General features: G+C 36.9%; 1 protein-coding gene across 1 annotated transcript in view; it reads left to right on the top strand.

Annotated features, from left to right (window-relative positions):
• CCDC175 (coiled-coil domain containing 175) overlaps window positions 1-18,712 on the top strand; it is a 60,678-nt gene that overhangs the window by 12,755 nt on the left and 29,211 nt on the right. Inside the window, exons 6-10 of the mRNA XM_007986827.3 lie at window positions 252-374; window positions 2,865-2,974; window positions 6,466-6,547; window positions 14,617-14,753; window positions 16,489-16,599. Coding sequence (XP_007985018.3) covers window positions 252-374; window positions 2,865-2,974; window positions 6,466-6,547; window positions 14,617-14,753; window positions 16,489-16,599 — 563 coding nt within the window. The remainder of the gene's footprint in view (window positions 1-251; window positions 375-2,864; window positions 2,975-6,465; window positions 6,548-14,616; window positions 14,754-16,488; window positions 16,600-18,712) is intronic.

Below are 18,712 nucleotides of genomic sequence, written 5' to 3'. Positions count from 1 at the left end.
TTATTGCTCTTATAAATTTACTATTTCAATATTCAATAATTACAGCTTGGCCCTTGTGGCTCCTGCTTTTTCCTGTGATACTGCAAAATAAGGAAACCCTGTTTTTTGGTTTATTTTTTACTTATTACTATACTTGAATTGAATATGTTATACTTAAATATGAATTAGGTTGACACTATTTTTAAAAGATTTTCTAAACTTTGTTGTGCTAATAGGCTTTTTAAATTGGTTTCTTATGCTTGTCACTATAGATTAATGAATTTAAAGATATCTGTGAAATAAAGAGAGTGGAGACTTATAAAAAGAAGAAAGAATTGGATAAATTACAAACTAAAATGTCAAAAATAAAAGAAACAGTTACTGTTTCCGCAGCGGTAAGAAACAATAATGTATTTTTAAGCCTTATCTAGCACCTCAGTAAAAAAGGAGTTGATTGTAATGCATCTTCATGTCATGCTGAGAGGATGTTTTCTGCACTTGAACATTTTCTGACACTTTCTTTAAAGCGTTATGGTGCAATTGTGGTTTCCTCTTCAGGGATATCAGGGGAAGAAGGAAATGTGGAATGCCTTAGATACAAACTGCATTGGATGGGCCAAAATACTGTGAAAATATTGATTTAAACAAACATACAGAACTAACCAAATGTATTGATATATATAACATTTCCATGAGATTGCTTCATTTTGTATAACAAAATGAATAACCATGGGCTGAGTCCTTAATTCTGAATGTGGAGTAATAGAACCAAGTTTAGGCTCTGTATTGAGTACAGCAATATTAATATGTAAAGGAGACCATTTGTCTATTTAAATTAGAAAATACATCAGAGCTCTGCACTTCTGTTAAAAAAAATTGTGATAACATTTACTGAAAGGCAACACTGTGAGAAGTATTTTGTGAGGATTATCTTTATTTGAAAGATGAGAAAACATAAGCTTATGGCGGTGACTATAATTGAAGTGGTTAATGTAAATACTACTTGTATGTTATATAAAACAAAAATGCCTGTTAACTTCTTCTCACAATTAATTGAACTAATGAGTCTTTACTATATTTTTTCAATGTGTCTTGAAAAATCACATGCAAAACTATACTGGTACAACAGTAAAACTGAATATTTTATAAGGAGTGGTTCTGTTCATTTTAATTACAATGTATCTATTATGATATTCAATTACAAAGCATTAGTAAAATGAAAATTTTCTCTCAAATATGTATATTTAAAAACATCATTATCTGTTTTTAAATTTCAACATAGTAAGGAAGCACTAGGCCTACAGGAGAATAGAAAGGCTACATAAAACATATTTTATCTGCATGCCCAAGCTCATATTTCCAGTTTTGGCCTCATAAATCATAAATCAAGCACACCACCAACTAACTTGGGAAAATGAAATATGTGTTCCTTAGCCTGTACTCCAAAGATCTCTAAGCCCAAATTATTTTGAAGGCAGCAGGAGTAAATTTGCCTCCGGGTCCTTCCCCACTCCCCACAATCCAGCCTGCCCACTCTCCTACCCCTCCATTGGTAGATAATAGTTTTGGAAGCACAGACTTGAGTATCACACAGAGCTGGATTCAAACCATAGTTCTACAAATGTGAAGTTTCCTCATCTATAAAATGGAAGTATTAATATTGCCTACTGAAGAGCGTTTTTGTGGAGATTAAATGAGGTCATGCCGATTAAGTGTTTTATATTTGGTAGTTTGTTGTCATTGTTGTTGGCTGAGGTTAGAAAACAGTATTTTGGCTATAGACTGAGACCACAAGGAATTTCAGATTAACTCTTACATGGGACGTCTCTGCAGCCAGGTAACGTTGATACGATGTTGGCAGAAAAAAATAATAGCATGGGATCCTCAAGACGTCCTACCTGTCCAGGCAAGGAGGACTGAGGACTAAAGATAACAGATGTCAGGCCTATCAGGCCTTCAGCATGTATCCCTAATTCTGATGATTGATCAGAGGCCTCTCAACATTTGGCTCATTCTGATGGTAGTTCTACGACTCCAGTTAGCTCTAGAACTAGCTATGGGTACTCTAGAGAAAGAAACCGTTTTGAGTAGTTTTTACCCACCTCTCTCACCTGGCATGGTTGAGAGTGCCTCCATTCTCCCCACAGGTATATCTCTGATCCCACATTGCTGTCCAGGGTTAGATGGCATTAAATATTATGTCCATGGTAATTCTGCGTTGGAGAGAAGAGGAATTTGTTTGATCGGCCTTGTCTAAGCTCCATTGTCCCTCACAAGCTGAAATGCAAACCCAAGGCTGAATAAGTTAGACTTTCCTTTCCTTGATCCCAAAATTGCATTGCAAATATGTCTGTTTCATTATGAATTTTCTCCATCAATTTTCCCTTCCCTTAAATCATAACATTTTTTCCACAGTATCCAATTATTCTATTTCCTAAATTTAGATTAAATATTAAGAAATAAAAGTTCTTTTCAGCATGAACATAGCTATTAAGGGAGACAAAAGACCCAATTTGTTTTGACTTTTAAAAATAATACTGATTTTGGTATCCTGGGATGATAAATGAAGATGATTGTGACAATATGGATTTGCTTAATTTTTTTAAGTGTTAGATGAAGTTAATTCTTGTCTCAAAAGTTTGTGAAAATAGTTTTCACATTCTCACTGCTGTATTTAGCCATCTTCCCCTCTAAATTTTGGGTTTTTCTGATGATTTCAGAATGATTTATGTCCAAGTTTATTTTATAGAGAAACAATTATAATGATTGATTTTTTCCTTGAAGGACACTCCCAATGTAAAAATTGAATATTGAGTGGAATTGAACTGCTGTTATGAATCACTTAGTGATGATTGGATGCCATATTTTTGTTTAATTTTTAATAGACTCTTAGTGATCACAATTTAGAGATAGCACGACTACATGAATCAATAAGGTTTTGGGAACAACAGGTCAATGAGCTAAAGAAAGCCCTTGCAATTCTGGAGGCTAAACTGTAAGTGTAATGCTTTATTTTTACTGAAGTGTTTTGAGACATGTTAATGTGATATTATAATATAGTTAATATGCTATGTTTTCATTTTTTAAAACGTCTTTAATTTGACATGAAAATTATATTCTCTTAGTTTACTAAAATATGTGTGGAAGCTTTGTAGAGTCACCTTTTCATTGTGAAATTAGCTGATGATCAAGAGAAAAAAATTAAAGACGCTGTCAGCTTGGGGAAAGGAAAGGACTCTTTGGAATGTATCTCATTTCAGTTTTGGACTCTCTGTAAACAAAAATGCCCATGGGGGACGGCATTAGTGGGACGTATCATAGGCTACAACCCATCTAGCCATGCTGTTAGAGTTGTTCTTACTCAAAGGAGACTTGCCAAACTTCCTGAGAAAATACAGGGAAGCCTCAGGGCAAAAACTGCTACACATGGGACTAGAACCAGAAACTGAAGGAGGTCTTCCATCCATCCAAAGCCTCAGTCTGTGCTTCATTTTGTGAAAGTGTTTTATTCCTCTCTTTATTGCACACGGTATTCTCTTCGTGGTGAGCCTATGGCAATGTCTGCCTATGCCAAATCCTCTGAATTGACCTGGCACAGGTCCAACAATCTTTAAAGACTGGTCAATACACTCTCTCCCCTGAAAATCCCCAGATTTCATATCAGAATGTGTTTGGCTCCGCTTTGGTTCCTGATCCAATCAGCTCTGCACAAGAAGATGGAGTCATAACATTTCTTCCGGGGACTACTCCAGTAGTTCACTGACAGTTTAAGAAACAAATTGTGGACTGAGAAGATTCCCAAAAGACTAGTAACCTCACATGTAGAATCTTGCTATAACTTGGCTATTTCTATATACATTTGAATATATTGTAATTAAAATTATAATAAGTCTTTCAAAACACAATTTGCAGAGTACAATGCTGATCTACCATCATCAGTTTGTAAAACAGGCAATAATCTTTATCTTCAGTATCAGACTAAAAAATAAGAAAGCTCAATTAATACCACAACTAAAACTCAAAAAAACTCTTTTATTTTGTGATTCAATAGTATTAGTTTATGTATATTTTGAAGAAAAACTAGACAAAAAAGTCATAATGGAAGATATGGATTACCTCAAATTATTTCTAGCTGTTATGAATAAAATACTCACTACATTGATGAAATTTTATTTATAAGCAGTCTTCATGTTAGCTAACATGTATGAGGATTCATTGATCTTCCATTTATAGTGATTTATCATTATCTATATTCCCAGCTTTTTAAGAGTTTGGATTCATATAGAATCTCACCAAAGAAAAGTGCTTTATATTAATGTGGTGATCGAGGATATAAGTTATCCTCCTTTTTATTCAAAAATTTTACTCTTTCTTCTTTATTACCTGGAAAATTAAAAGAAAGTTCCTTTTATTCTATTTTCTTCCTTAGCTGATTTCCTCTGTCTGTTAAGATAGGGGGAGGCAACCTAGTTCCCGCTTGGTGGGTTTGAAGAATCAGTGCTGTTTTATAAGATTTCTATAAGAAATTATACAAGAAACTAAAATAATTTGCACGACACATTTTCCTATCAATATTTAAACCTTCATTTCTTTCATGAAATCTTTAACTTGCAAGCTGGTTAATAGCACTGTTACCTACTTTGAATTCAAAATACTGAGGAAAACAAAACCACTCAACCACAAGTTTAAATTCCATGTATGTTTGGACAAATAAGAGTAACTCAGATGCTCCATAGGTCCACAGGAGGCACTGTAGTTTGATCCTTGTTCTTTCTTATCATTGATATCCAGTGTGATTACACAGATAAAGGTGAATCCAACGCCTACCTTTCTAAATCGCTATGGTGTTTCTTTGGCATTCAACTGGTTTTCAGCATATGAGAAATGTGAAAGTTAACTGTTGTATATAAATGACATCCAATTTGTAGCCTAGAGTATATCCTTGCCATTAAAGTATATGAGGGTATGAAGACTGTAGATGCTTTTTTGGACTAACATGGTTTCAGAATTGCCACGGTTACCAATGACTTCCATCCTGTTAAACTTTAGTGGTCTAGTCAATTCCTGAAAGTTCTCAAATTCATTATAGAATTTGATAGTTTATCACTTCCACCTTCTTGAAGTACTTCCTTCACTTAGCTTCCTAAATATCATGTTTTCACTGATCACACTGGTTGCTGCTTTTTAGGATCCTTTAATTGTTCCAATTCTTTTTTAAGACTCTAATTTTCAAGTTCTCAGTCCTTCACTATTCTCTGCTCATACCCTTCCTATGTGATTTTATTCAGTCTCATGGCTTTAAATACTTTCTTTATCTCAATGACTTGAGCTCTAAATGCAGATACTGTACACCTTACTTGACCTCTCCACTTGGAAGATGTCTATTATACATCTCAAACATAACATGTCCTGAACAGACTCTTGATTTCTCACCTTCCTGAATCAGCTCTTCCCACAGTCTTCCATTATCAGTTAATGTGGCGCTGCCCTTTACCTAGTTAGTCCAGCCAAAAGCCCAGGGGCCATCTGCCATTTCTGCTCTCCTCACTACCCAACCCCGACTCAACTCTTACTCCAGCCAAATCCAGAGTCACGCCCTATTGCCTTCATCTTCAAAATATATGCTGAATATGTCTATTTCTTACCACTACCACCACTGTAGCTTTAGCCTGAACAGCCATGATCTCTTCTGGACCACCACCAGAGCCTTCTACATGATCTTCCTCCACAGTTGTCTTTCTCCACAAAGTAACCAGAGTCATCCCTACAAGATGTCCATAGGTTCATGTTGCTCTTTCGCTTAAATAATCTACCCCTGTTCCCTTCAGAATAAAATCTGAACTTCTAGCCTGACCTTAACACACTACATGATCTGGTTCCAGTCTATGTCTCCAGCTTCACCATCCTTCTTCCTCAAACACACCAAGCTGTTGCCTGCCTCTGTCTTGTCATCTGATGTTTCTTCCACCTGAAAAGCTCTTCCTTCAGATCTTCATGTGGCTGGCTCCGTCTTAACATTCAGGTCTTTCACAGGTCATCCCAAAAAGGTCTTCCTTGACCACCTGTCTAGAGCTGCATTCTTGCTCTCAGGAGTGTTTTATGGTTTATCTTACTTTGTTTTCTTAGGAGCACTTAATAGTATCTGAGATATATTACTTATTTTTTGATAACTTGCTTATCTCCTGATCTCTCCATGGAATGTAGTTTTCATGAGGGTAGGGACCTTGCATATGCTGTATCCCTAGTACCTGAAACATATCTGGCAGGGTATGTGTTCAATAATTGCTTCTTATGTGAAAGAATAAATAAATGAAATATTAATTCATCAGTTCAAAAGAGTACACATTTTTGCTTATTTTGATAAATATATACATAAATATGTTATATGGGGAGATAGAGACTGGGACTTGTTGATTTCATAAGTAAATATGACTTTTCTGGAAAGTATGTTCTTACATGAATCTGTTTGGCTTCCTTTGTTCATAGGTGTTTTTTCGCAGATAACAAAGAAAAACTGGATGATACATCTAATGATGAAAAAAATGAATTCCTGAACAAGATAAAACAGGTAAGAAGGCAGAAGTAATGACTTTTAGATTATAATTACATTTCACTTTTAGTTAATATTTAAAATATGTGTGAGAAATATAGAAGTTTTCAAAAGGATATTTTTCATTGACCAATAATATGGTCGTTTGTAGTAATGTTAAACATTTTATCTCCTCCTAAAGTACTTTAAATATATGAAAGAGCAAAGGTTGGCCACCTACAGAGGAACTGTTTTTTGGTAACTTTTCATGTGAGTATGGGTACGTTAGGAATATCCATGATTAATGGATTAATGGATATTTTTCATGTGAATTATTTAGAAAGTTAGAATCTTCTTGCTGTTGTGTGCTGCACCTGTGAAGTACAGCAACCTGCTCGACACTTAAGAATATTCTAAATATTATATATCATATCGTGATGGTTAATACTGAGTGTCAACTTGACTAGATCAAAGGATGCAAAGTATTGATCCTGGGTATGTCTGTGAGGGTGTTGCCAAAGGAGATTAACGTTTGAGTCAGTGGGCTGGGAAAAGCAGGCCCACCCTTAATCTGGGTGGGCACCATCTTAATCAGCTGCCAGTACGGCCAGGATATAAAGCAGGCAGAAAAACGTGGAAAGACTAGACCAGCTTAGCCTCCCAGCCTACATCTTTCTCCCATGCTGGATGCTTCTTGCTCTCGAGCATCAGATTCCAGATTCTTCAGCTTTGGTACTTGGACTGGCTTCCTGGCTCGTCAGCTTGCAGATGGCCTATTTTGGGACCTTGTGATCGTGTGAGTTAATACTCCCTAACAAACTCCCCTTTATGTATACATCTATCCTGTTAGTTCTGTCCCTCTAGAGAAGCCTGACTAATATAATATAATAGAGTTATATTATAATATAATATGAGTTATATTATAATATAATATAATAGAGTTATATTATAATATAATATAATAGAGTTATATTATAATATAATATAATATTCTAAATACTTATTTAGAAGTATTTGAGTCAGATTTAGCCCCCAGGATAATTCACTAGACATTTTTTTCAAACTTAGGTTAAAAAAAAATCATATCATAAGTAGATAATCCTGTGGGTAAACCAAAATTTATCCTCAAAATATTCAGTGAAGCATTCATTATGATAGTGAAAAATTGGGGGTGAGGGTGAGTAATACAATTAAAATTCAACAAAAAGGCCTTGATTAAATAAGTATCAGTATTGCTCATAATATGTTATTGAGCGACAAATACTACATTATAAAACAGTAAGCTGGGCATGGTGGCTCACGCCTGTAATCCCAGCACTTTGGGAGGCCTAGGTGAGTGGATCACCTGGGATCGGGAGTTCGAGACCAGCCTGACCAATATGGTGAAATCCCATTTCTACAAAAGTACAAAAATTAGCTGGGTGTGGTGGTGTGCACCTGTAGTCCCAGCTGCTCAGGAGGCTGAGACAGGAAAATTACTTGAACATAGGAGGCAGAGGTTGCAGTCAGTTGAGATTGCACCACTGCACTTCAGCCTGGGCAGCAGAGGAAGAGTCCCTCTAAAAAAGAGAAACAACAGCATGTATGATATGATCCCGTTTAATTACTTATATACACAAATACACATATACACTAGACATAACTGAAATTCTTCTTGTCCCTTGTATTGAAGGAGAAATATCCTTAGTATCTCTTCCCCACACCTCTTATATCCGAACTTAATTTCCTTTCTTTTCTTTTATTCCTTTTTTTTTTTTTTTGGAAACATAGTCTCACTCTATCACCCAGGCTAGAGTGGAGTGGCATGATCTCAGCTCACTGCAACTTCTGCCTCCTGGGTTCAAGCAATTCTCCTGCCTCAGCCTCCCAAGTGACTGGGATTACAGGCTTGTGCCATAACACCTGGCTAATTTTTGTATTTTTAATAGAGACAGGGCATCATGTTGGTCAGGCTGGTCTCAAACTCCTGACCTGAAACGATCCACCCACCAGGCTGGAGTGCAGTGGCACAGTCACAACTCACTACAGTCTCAACCTCCCAGGCGTAGGTGATCCTTCTGCTGTAGCCTGCTGAATAACTGAGAACGCAGGCACTCACCACCATGCCCAGCTAATTTTTAAATTATTTGCAGAGACAAGGTCTCTTTATGTTGCCCAGGCTGGTCTCGAACTCCTCAGTTCAAGCAATCCTCCTACCTTGGTCTTCCAGAATGCTGGGCATTACAGGCGTGTGAGCCACCACCCCTGGCCACACATACTTAATGTTAATCGTTCAGGACTTAGGTCAGGTACTGTCTGTCTACATCCTCTATCTTTGTTTTACCCAAGTCAACCAGGATATAAAATTCACATTTTTCACTAGTTTCTAAAACAAATTTAATTACACTAAGCATTTCATGATCTATTGCAAGCTCTGTTGGAAATGTTAGTGGTCATGGGGAGAAATCCTGTTGCAGAGCATAAAGCCATCTTGTTCACCACCTTTTCTTTCTCTCACAGTTCCTCATCTATCTTCTTGCGGTAGGATACCACCCCACATACAAATTCTTCTTTCTCTTTTACAAAGCCTCTGCACCCATGCCCTGAAGCTCATCAGGGATATCAAAGGCAGCTCCCTCCCAGAAGAATGATTTGTATCAATTAAATGCTTTCCATTTTTGCTTTTGTGAACTATCACCATTAGAGATGGCTTTCCCTCCGGGCTACTCTGATTCTTTTAGTTGCAAGGATACCAACAACAGACAGAAACCAGACAAGGTTGGTTTGTTGGCTGGTTGGTTGGTTTCAAATTTGTCCTTCATTTTCTGAGCAAAATATTATTTTTCTTCCCATTTATTTCCTACTGCAGAAGCTGTGAGACAACTTTCTGACAATAACTCCACGTTGTCCAGCCCACATGATTTTCTGAACAGTCTAGGACCCCTAAACTGGCATGGCTTACTTGGTCAAAGAGTTTCCCCTTAATCCTTAGCTCTTAGCCAAATTCCATGGTTGTGAGTGAGTGATCACTTCAAAGAGTGCAAGGCTCTGGCCTGTTTATTATTTTCACTAGGTAGAAACTATGGGCTCTTAGTGACATCCAATCATAATTCTCATGAGTTATTGGAGGAACGTTCAAAGATTGACATTAAACTCAAACTTAACCTTTTTTTCCCAGCCTCTCCCCTCCCGCACCGGCCCCTGGCAACCACCATTCTACCCTCTATTTCTGAGTTCAGTTTTTTTTAGATTCTGCGTGTAATTGGGATCATGTAATATTTGTTTTTCTGTACCTGAATTATTTCACTTAACACGATCATGATGTCCTCCAGGTTCATCCATGTTGTCACAAATGACAAGAATTTCTTCTTTTTTAAAGCTGAATATATTCAATTGTGCATGTGTATACCACATTTTTTTTATCCATTTATCTGCTGATGAACACTTAGGTTGATTCTACATCTTAGCCACTCTGAGTAGTGCTACAGTGAACATAGAAGTACAGACATCTCTTTACATACTGATTTCATTTCCTTGGGATATATACCCAGCAGTGGCATTGTTGGATTTAACTTTTGTTATTATAAAATATTACACATTACAGAACAATACGTAAACCACAAATGTACAATATTTATGTACATATTTTTGATGAATATAATTTATTAATTTTAATGAAGCCAAGTTTATCAATCTTTTTCTTTTTAATTAATGTTCTCTATGTCCTATGCCATGAGAATATTCTCTTCTGTTACCATTGAGAAGCTTTGTTGTTTGACCTTTCCCATTTAAGACTATGAACCATCTGGAATTTACGTGTGTGTGTTTTGAGATAGTGGTCAAGATTCGTATTTTTCCATAAGGTTGTCCAGTTAACCAGCACCATTTACTGAAAATACAATCCTTTCCTTCACTACATTGTGGTCATACTATTGTCATAAATCAAGTGTGGATCATAAATATGTATGTGGATTGTTGACTCTATTCATTTGAACTAGTCATCTCTCCTCACACTAAAAGAATATTGTCTTAATTAGTACCTTTAAAATGAGATTTTATGGCTAGTGGTATAAATCCTTCACCTTTGTTCTTCCAAATTGTTCCAGCTATTCTTGACGTTTTTAATTTTGTCATGTTCTTCCAAAAAACCTGTTCGGATTTTGATTGGGATTGCATTAAATCTGTAAATCAGTTTGAAGAAGGTTTCACATTTTCACAGTATTGAGGCTTCCAATCCATTAACATGGCATATGTCTTTTGTTTTAGATCTTCTTTGTTCCCTTTGCCTTAGCTGTTCGGTTTCACTATGATGTGTCCAAATTTTCTTTTCATTTTTCCTCCTTGGGATTTATTTGACTTCTTAAATCTGAGAATTTCTATTTTTTCATATGTTCTGCAAATTTTTCAGCCATTATGTGCTCACCTGTTTCTTTTGTCCCGTCCTCCCTGTATTGCCCAGGCTGGTCTCTAACTCGTGGGCACAAGTGATCCTCCCACCTCTGCCTCTCAAAGTGCTAGGATTACAGGCACGAGCCACCATGCCAGGGCTACAGAAGATTTTGATTGCTTTTTCTTACAGTGTTGATTTTACTCAAATGTTTAGAAACTCTACATATTTATTCATCTTTTAATTGTGCATTCTTTTTTTTTTTTTCGAGACAGTATCTTTCTCTGTCACCCAGGCTGGAGTACAGTGGCATGATCATGGCTCACTGCAGCCTTGGACCTCCCAGTCTCAAGCAATCCTCCCACCTCAGCCTCCCAAAGTGGTAGAATTACAGGTGTGAGCCACTGGAGCCAGCCTTAATTGTACATTCTTCCTGTCTCTTCTGTTTACTGAGCCTGCATGTAGTAATTTTGTGGGAGATGCTGGGTCCAATGGTGTGCTTGTAATTCCAGCTACTAAGGAGGCCAAGGTCGGGGGATCATTTGAGCTCAGAAGTTTAAGACCAACTTGAGTGACATAGTGAGATGCTATCTCCAAATAGAAAAAGAAAAAGGAAAAAAAAAAAAAATTTTGTAGCAAGAGTGGAATGTGTTGATTGGGCTTATACATGGTGGGGAGTGGGAGGGATGTATGTCAGGAAGAGGACCTGTCTTGTCTTAGGTATGACAATTCTATACCCAATTCTAGACTCCTGGGAATAGTTGCTGCCTGTAGTACTCACTGGTTTGGTTTGGAGAAAATCTCCACTACAGTTGGCTGATTAGTGTAAGTGTCAGAAGTAAGGGGATAGTTGAAGCAAATACTCCAGATACAGTTGCTCAATTGGCCACCCCAGGGAATGGCCCAGGGCCCTCTTTTCTTTGTATCCATTATCTCTGACTTTAGGGTGGAGTTCTTTCTGAACCTTTCTACTTTTGCAACAGCCTTTTGGTGCAAGACTTTTTAATGCTAGTGTCAATCTTTTTCTGAGACTCCAATTGTATGTATGTGATTATTTTTATTAATATATGTATCCTCTACATATCATACCTACTGTTCTGTATTTTCTACTTTTTGTCTCCCATTCCTGTATTCTGAGCAGAGTGGTCTTATTTGAATTTTTAATTTTAGGTATTGTATTTTTATTTTATTTATTTATTTATTTATTGAGATGGAGTCTCACTCTGTTGCCCAGGCTGGAGTGCTATGGCACCATCTCAGCTCACTGCAATCTCCACCTCCTGGGTTCAACCAATTCTTCTGCCTCAGCCTCTAGAGTAGCTGGAACAACAGACATGCGCCACCATGCCCAGCTAATTTTTGTATTTTTAGTAGAGACGGGATTTCACCATGTTGGCCAGGCTGATCTCAAACTCCTGACCTCAGGTGATCCACCTGCCTCGGCCTCCCAAAGTGCTGAGATTACAGGCATGAGCCCGGCTGGTATTGTGTTTTTCAACTGGTAATTATTTGGTACCTTTCAAATCTGCCGTGTCACTCATTACCATTTCTAATTCCCTGTCATCATTTTCAAGCATGTCTAATATTTCTTTAATCATAATAAGCATAGTAGTTTTGTAGTTCAGTGTCTGATAATTTCAATGTCTTATGTCTTTATGGGTCTGTAGTCTGTTTCTGTAGTGTGTTGTTTCTGCCAATGTTTGTCCATGCTCTTATTTCCTTCTGTTCCTGGTGGAAAATTGTATACTAGACATTGTACTTGAACAAAAAATATTTGTGCTATGGTTTGGCTCTGTGTCCCCACCCAAATCTCATCTTGAATTATACTCCCGTAATTCCCACAATGTTGTGGGAGGGACCCGGTGGGAGATAATTTGAATCATGGGGGCAGTTTCCACCATGCTGTTCTTGTGGTAGTGAATAAGTCTCATGAGATCTGATGGTTTTATCAGGGGTTTCTGCTTTTGCATCTTCCTCATTTTCTCTTGCCACCACCATGTAAAAAGTGCCTTTTGCCTCCCGCCATGATTCCGTGGCCTCCCCAGCCATGTGGAACTGTAAGTTCAATTAAATCTCTTTTTCTTCCCAGTTGCAGGTATGTCTTTATCAGCAGTGTGAAAATGGACTAATACAGTTTGTAAAAACAGTTTGAGGATTAAGATAATGGTGTTTTTCCCAGGAACAGTTTACATTTACTTCTGTCAGATGGGTAGGGTGTTACAAGTTCCAAGCTACCTTAATCCGTGCTAAGCATCCCTGGTGATCAAAGTCAAGTTGCATTTGTTAACTTTCGATTTACCTTTATCCAGAGGGTGAAGCTCTTTGGAATCCCAGACTAAAATAGTGGGAGGTTTATGTAGGCTCAACAACTGGATGAGCATTACATGTTGGCTTTTTTTCCACTTGCCATGCAAAAAAACCCCAAACTTGGTTTTCAAGTGGTTTCTTCTATGTTAGTAAATGTCTTCAAGGCAAAAGGAACTTTAAGTGCTAACCTTACCACTCTGGATTCTTGCGTTCTCCTAGAATTAGGCCTAGTAATTCCCTATTATCCTTTATTTATTTTTTATATTTTTAGATTCAAGTACACGTGCAGGTTTGTTACAATGGTATATTGCATAATGCTGAGATTTGGGCTGCTAATGATCCCGTCACCCAAGTTGTGAACATCATACCCAATAGGTAGTTTTTCAACCCTTCCCCACTTCTCTCTTCACCTTTTTGGAGTCCCAAGTGTCTATTGTTCCCATCTTTGTGTCCGTGTGTATCTAATGTTTAGCTTCTACTTATAAATGAGAACATGCAGTATTTCATTTTCTGTTTCTGCATTAATCCACCTAGGATAATGGCCTCTAGGTGCACCCATGTTGCTGGAAAGGGTATGATTTCATTCTTTTTTATGGCTGCATAATGTTCCATGGTATATAATTACCACATTTTCTTTATCCAATCCACTGTTTATTGGCACCTGGGTTGATTCCATGTCTTCGCTATTCTGAATAGTGCTGCAATAAACAGGAATGCAGGTATCCTTTTGGTAGAATGATTTATTTTCCTTTGGGTATATACTCAGTAATGAGATTGCTGGGTTGAATAGTAATTCTATTTTTGTTTTTTGAATCGTTTTTTATTGTCTTGTGAGTTCTTCAACACTTCGACAAATATTTTTTCATGCAGCTATTTTAGTTGTCCTGAGATAGAAGGTTGTTTTGAACTATTCAGCCCATTGTTTCTGCTAAATTTGACTTTCTTACCTTGTTTGAAGCAATCTAATAAGCAAAATTTCTAATCTCATGTAGGGTACTATATTTTGTCCTCAAATAGAAATATTTCACAAGAAGCAAGCATAATATCAACTCAAAGATGTTTTGAGGAAGAGCTGAGGATGTTACTTTTTCTTTTTACATTTTCTATAGTTTATATTCTGGAAAAAGGACATACAAACATTGCAGAGCAGGCACGCACAGTTTATTCATCCCATTTTGCATTTCAATATGGATTATTACTGTATGGTTTTGCAGCAGGGTTTACTATTTTTCTGTACTTAAAAGCAAATTTATAGTAGAGGTCCCAAAGTATACAATTGCATGTTTGCTATAGAATTAAATCACTCAGCATTTATGGCATATTCACGGTGGGCTAAGCAATATACCAGGTGCTCTCCAAGTTGCCACCTGATGCAGATGGCCTCAGAGGAGCAGTGAAGCCAGTTCTCTCATTCTCCTCCTTTGTTTTTCTCTAGCTGGTTGAAACACTGCATGATGCTCGTATGGAATACAAAGACCTACGAGAGAAAATGAAAACTCTTGCCAGACAATATAAGATTGTTTTAAGTGAGGAAGAACAAGCTTTTTTGCAAAAACGAAAGATCTATGATGAGTATGTCTTTACTCACACATGTGATTCAACATGCCATCGTTATGGGGTGCTTTTCTTACTATCAAAGTGGTGGCTCTACACTTAATCTTATCCTAGTTTTAAAATCTATTGACAAAAATGAAAACGTTTGCTATCATTACTGGTTTCTGTCTCAGCAGCTCAGGCTGCCATAACAAAATACCATAGACTGGCTGGCTTAAGCAACAGAAATTGATATTCTCACAGTTCTGGAGGCTGGAAGTCTGAGTGAGGGCCCTTTTCTAGCTTACAGCCACCCAGCTGCTTTCTCTCTGTGTCTTCACAGGGTGGAGAGAGAGAACACACTGTCTGTCTGGTGTCTTTCTTTTATAAGGTCCCACCCTCATGTCCTCATCCAAACCTAATCACTTCCCCAAAGGCCCCATCTTTATAATATGTTCAAACATTATCACGACACTAACCCCCCACAATGTTCCTTTCTGCCATTCTAAAGCACTTTAAATTTTAATTTTTTCTGATGAAAAAAGTAATGCCTATACCTGATTTTTAAATTCAAATATATGAATGTATAACTTAGAGAGTAAAAATGACCCAACTCTCTCTATTTCTTCATCATGTTGGGGGTTAGAGTTTCAACACATAAATTCTGGAGGTAGGGGAGGCGCAATTCAGTCCACAGCAGTTTGGAAGATGAGTCACTTAGATCAAATACTTTCTATTACAGGCAGCTTCCTATCAATATCTGGGCATTTGAACAAGACTATAAACTTCTCTGAGCCTCATTATTTTCTCCTGCAAGTTAAGACAAAAAAATAACTACTTGAAACCCCATCTCTACTAAAAATACAAAATATTAGCTGGCATGGTGGCACGCGCTTATAATCCCAGCTACTCTGGAAGCTGAGACAGGAGAATTGCTTGAACCCGGGAGGTGGAGGTTACAGTCAGCTGAGATCACACCATTGAGATCACACCATTGCACTCCGGCCTGGGCGACAAGAGCCAGACTCAGTCTCAAAACAAAACAACAACAACCACAAAAAACCTTATCAGTCCACACACTGAGAGGAGCACTTTACCTCTTATTAAATTCATTCATCCATTGAGCTAGGCATTGCAATTCTCATTTTATAGCTAGTGAAACTGATGCTTATTCACAGGTGAAGCTAATTGTCAGCTGTTATTAAGATCACACTCTGATTAATAGGTAGAGCCAATATGCAAAATTAGTCTGACTGACTCCTTCACCTTCCACAGAAGAATATGACAGAACTGATAAGCACATTAGGAGAGACACACCCACTCAGAGAGATGGAGCACTACACAACTGCTCTTGTTTTGTGGTTACTATTGTGGTGAATGTTCTTTCAGTGGTTTGGGAATTTTCATAAATTTTATAAAAATCCTATGTGTAGGCCGGGCGCAGCGGCTCACGCCTATAATCCAGCACTTTGGAAGGCCAACATGGACCAATTTCATAAGACCAGGAGTTTGAGACCAGCCTGGGCAACACAGGGAAACCCCATCTCCACAAAAGTACAAAAATTAGCTGGGAAAAAATTTGAAAAAAAGAAAATCCTATGCAAAAATTTAGATCTAGCTACCACCAGCAAAAATACTTTGTTTCTGTTTTTTAATAATTTATTTAGTGAATAGCTCATGATCTGAACTTTCAAAACTGTTTTTGAAATTCTTATTTGTGTTTGCATGTTTGATTATGTCAGCCTTCAACAAATAACTCTGTTTTTCATGATAGAAATCAGAAACAGCTGACATATATTACTCAGAAAGAATACTTTCTGTCACAAAAGAGAGTAGACATCAAAAATATGGAAGAAGGACTCATTACACTCCAGGAACTTCAACAGTATGTTTGTTGCCTTTGAAATTTTTTATCTTTACTTTCTCTGCATTTATTTTTTAATAAATGATAGCAATAAATCTATGTTGATTTCTAACATACTACAGAAACGGAAGTTTATAACTAGCTCTCTCTGTTTCACACTCTGGAAGTCATTCTCATGGACTTTTTCATTGAAAGGATAGACAGGTTCTGAATTCTATGGGAGCTCCTGGGCCCCAGGAATGGACCAGTTGGGGTGCAGTGACAAGAATGTGCCTGAACATTGTCACAACACTGAGTCCCATTGATGTTCATTTCTGCATTCTAAGTCATTTTAATTTTAATCTTTTTCTGATTAAAAAATAATACCTGTACATGATTTTAAAATTCAAATATAAAATGCATAACTTAGAGAGTAAAAGTTACCCTAATCTCTCCATCTCCCCACAGGCATAATCACTGTTAACAGTTTACTATATATGCTTTCAAATATGTATTTATTTGTATGTATCCAAAAATTGGATTATACTCTACTATAACCGAATTTGTTCCACTTAAAATTATACCTAGGAGGATGATAAAACAAATTAGGTAAAATGGTAACAGTTGGAGAAGTTGGTGAAGGATATATGGGATTCTTTGTACTATTTTTTGTGCTTACCTGTTGAGTTTGAAACTATTTCAAAACAAAGATATATACACACACACACACACACACACACATATCTTTTCTCTAACTGCATAGTATTCTATAATATAATACACATTATACTATATTGTATTTAACCAGCACTCTATTGATGGAAATTTACTTTTGTCTGTTGCCTATATTACAAATATTTGAAGTTAACATATCTCTCTCTACCCATATGACTTTTTTTTTTATTTATAATAAAGTCCTAAAAGTTGAAGTGCTGGATCAAAGGAGGATGCATATTTTTCACTTTTATAATGATTGTCAAAATGACCTATGTAAATATTCTACGATTGTACACATTAAGACTGAGCATAAGGCAGCTTATAGTTCAGTTGGGCAGAGAAGCAAGACTAACACATTTGAAATAATTAATGAACCACATATGATGGTGAAAAATAAACCATGTATGACAGTGAATTATAAAAAACAGTCAGGCATGAAAGTGAAATCAAGGAGTCCTTCATTATACAGGATTTAAAATTTGAACTAGACCTTTAAAAGCAAGTCAGATTTTTCTATGCTCATTGTATGGGGGAATAATATCACCACACAAAGGGAGACACATGATTTAAATACAGGACAATGAAGAAGCTAGCTTATAGAAGTAAGATAGGTGATGATGAAAATTCAAGCACATACCAACAGAAATCCAAACAGAGAAAGAAACCTGAGACCAGGTATGTTTCTAGTTTATTTAAGAGTGTTTCCCATGCTAAGTTTTATTTATGAATATTTCTTTCAAAAGATAGAAAGCAGCATTTTACTAATGTGGCTTTCAATTCATTTCTGTCCAAGAAGCACTTCATAGGGAAAAGGCAGGGCAGGGGATACAAATAAAGGCTTCTGTCACCTATGTTGGAATCTTCACATTTCCATCCATCCTACCGCAAGAAAATCTTCTATCCTTAGTTACTACTTTTCCCCAGCTCAAGAAACTATATTGGCTTTCTGAATTATATATTATATCAAATCAGAGCTCAATCTAGGGTCTGGAGTTCCTCAACAATGTGTCAACCTTACTTCCTCTTGTGTCATAGGGTTATTCTCTCCTTCATGTCCTCTGTATACAGCAAGCCTACCTTATGTCATAACAGAGGCCTGACTTGCTGTTCCTTCCCTCTCTGTATTTGCAAATGATGACACCCTTTCCTTGATAAGACTGCACCTCCATTCTGACAATCCACATTCCTCCCTCTGAGAAACATTAACCTCTAGTAACACTTTGTCAATTACCTCCCTAGAAATCTCTTCTCTATCCTTGGCAATTCACCACAACTGTTGCAGAATCAGTTTGCACTAACACAGAATTGCAATTGTCTATCAATCTGCCACTGAAATGTTTAGTTGTTTCACAAGGCTTATTTTGTCTCCCTATTAGACTATAGCCTTACTGAGCATACAAATTATACAGAGTCTATTGTATATTCTAACAGTTCCCAC

The sequence above is a fragment of the Chlorocebus sabaeus genome, chromosome 24 (genome assembly GCF_047675955.1).
Source record: "Chlorocebus sabaeus isolate Y175 chromosome 24, mChlSab1.0.hap1, whole genome shotgun sequence".
Lineage (NCBI taxonomy): Eukaryota > Metazoa > Chordata > Mammalia > Primates > Cercopithecidae > Chlorocebus > Chlorocebus sabaeus.
Note: the sequence above shows the minus strand (reverse complement) of the source record. Positions and strands in the feature narration are given on the sequence as shown.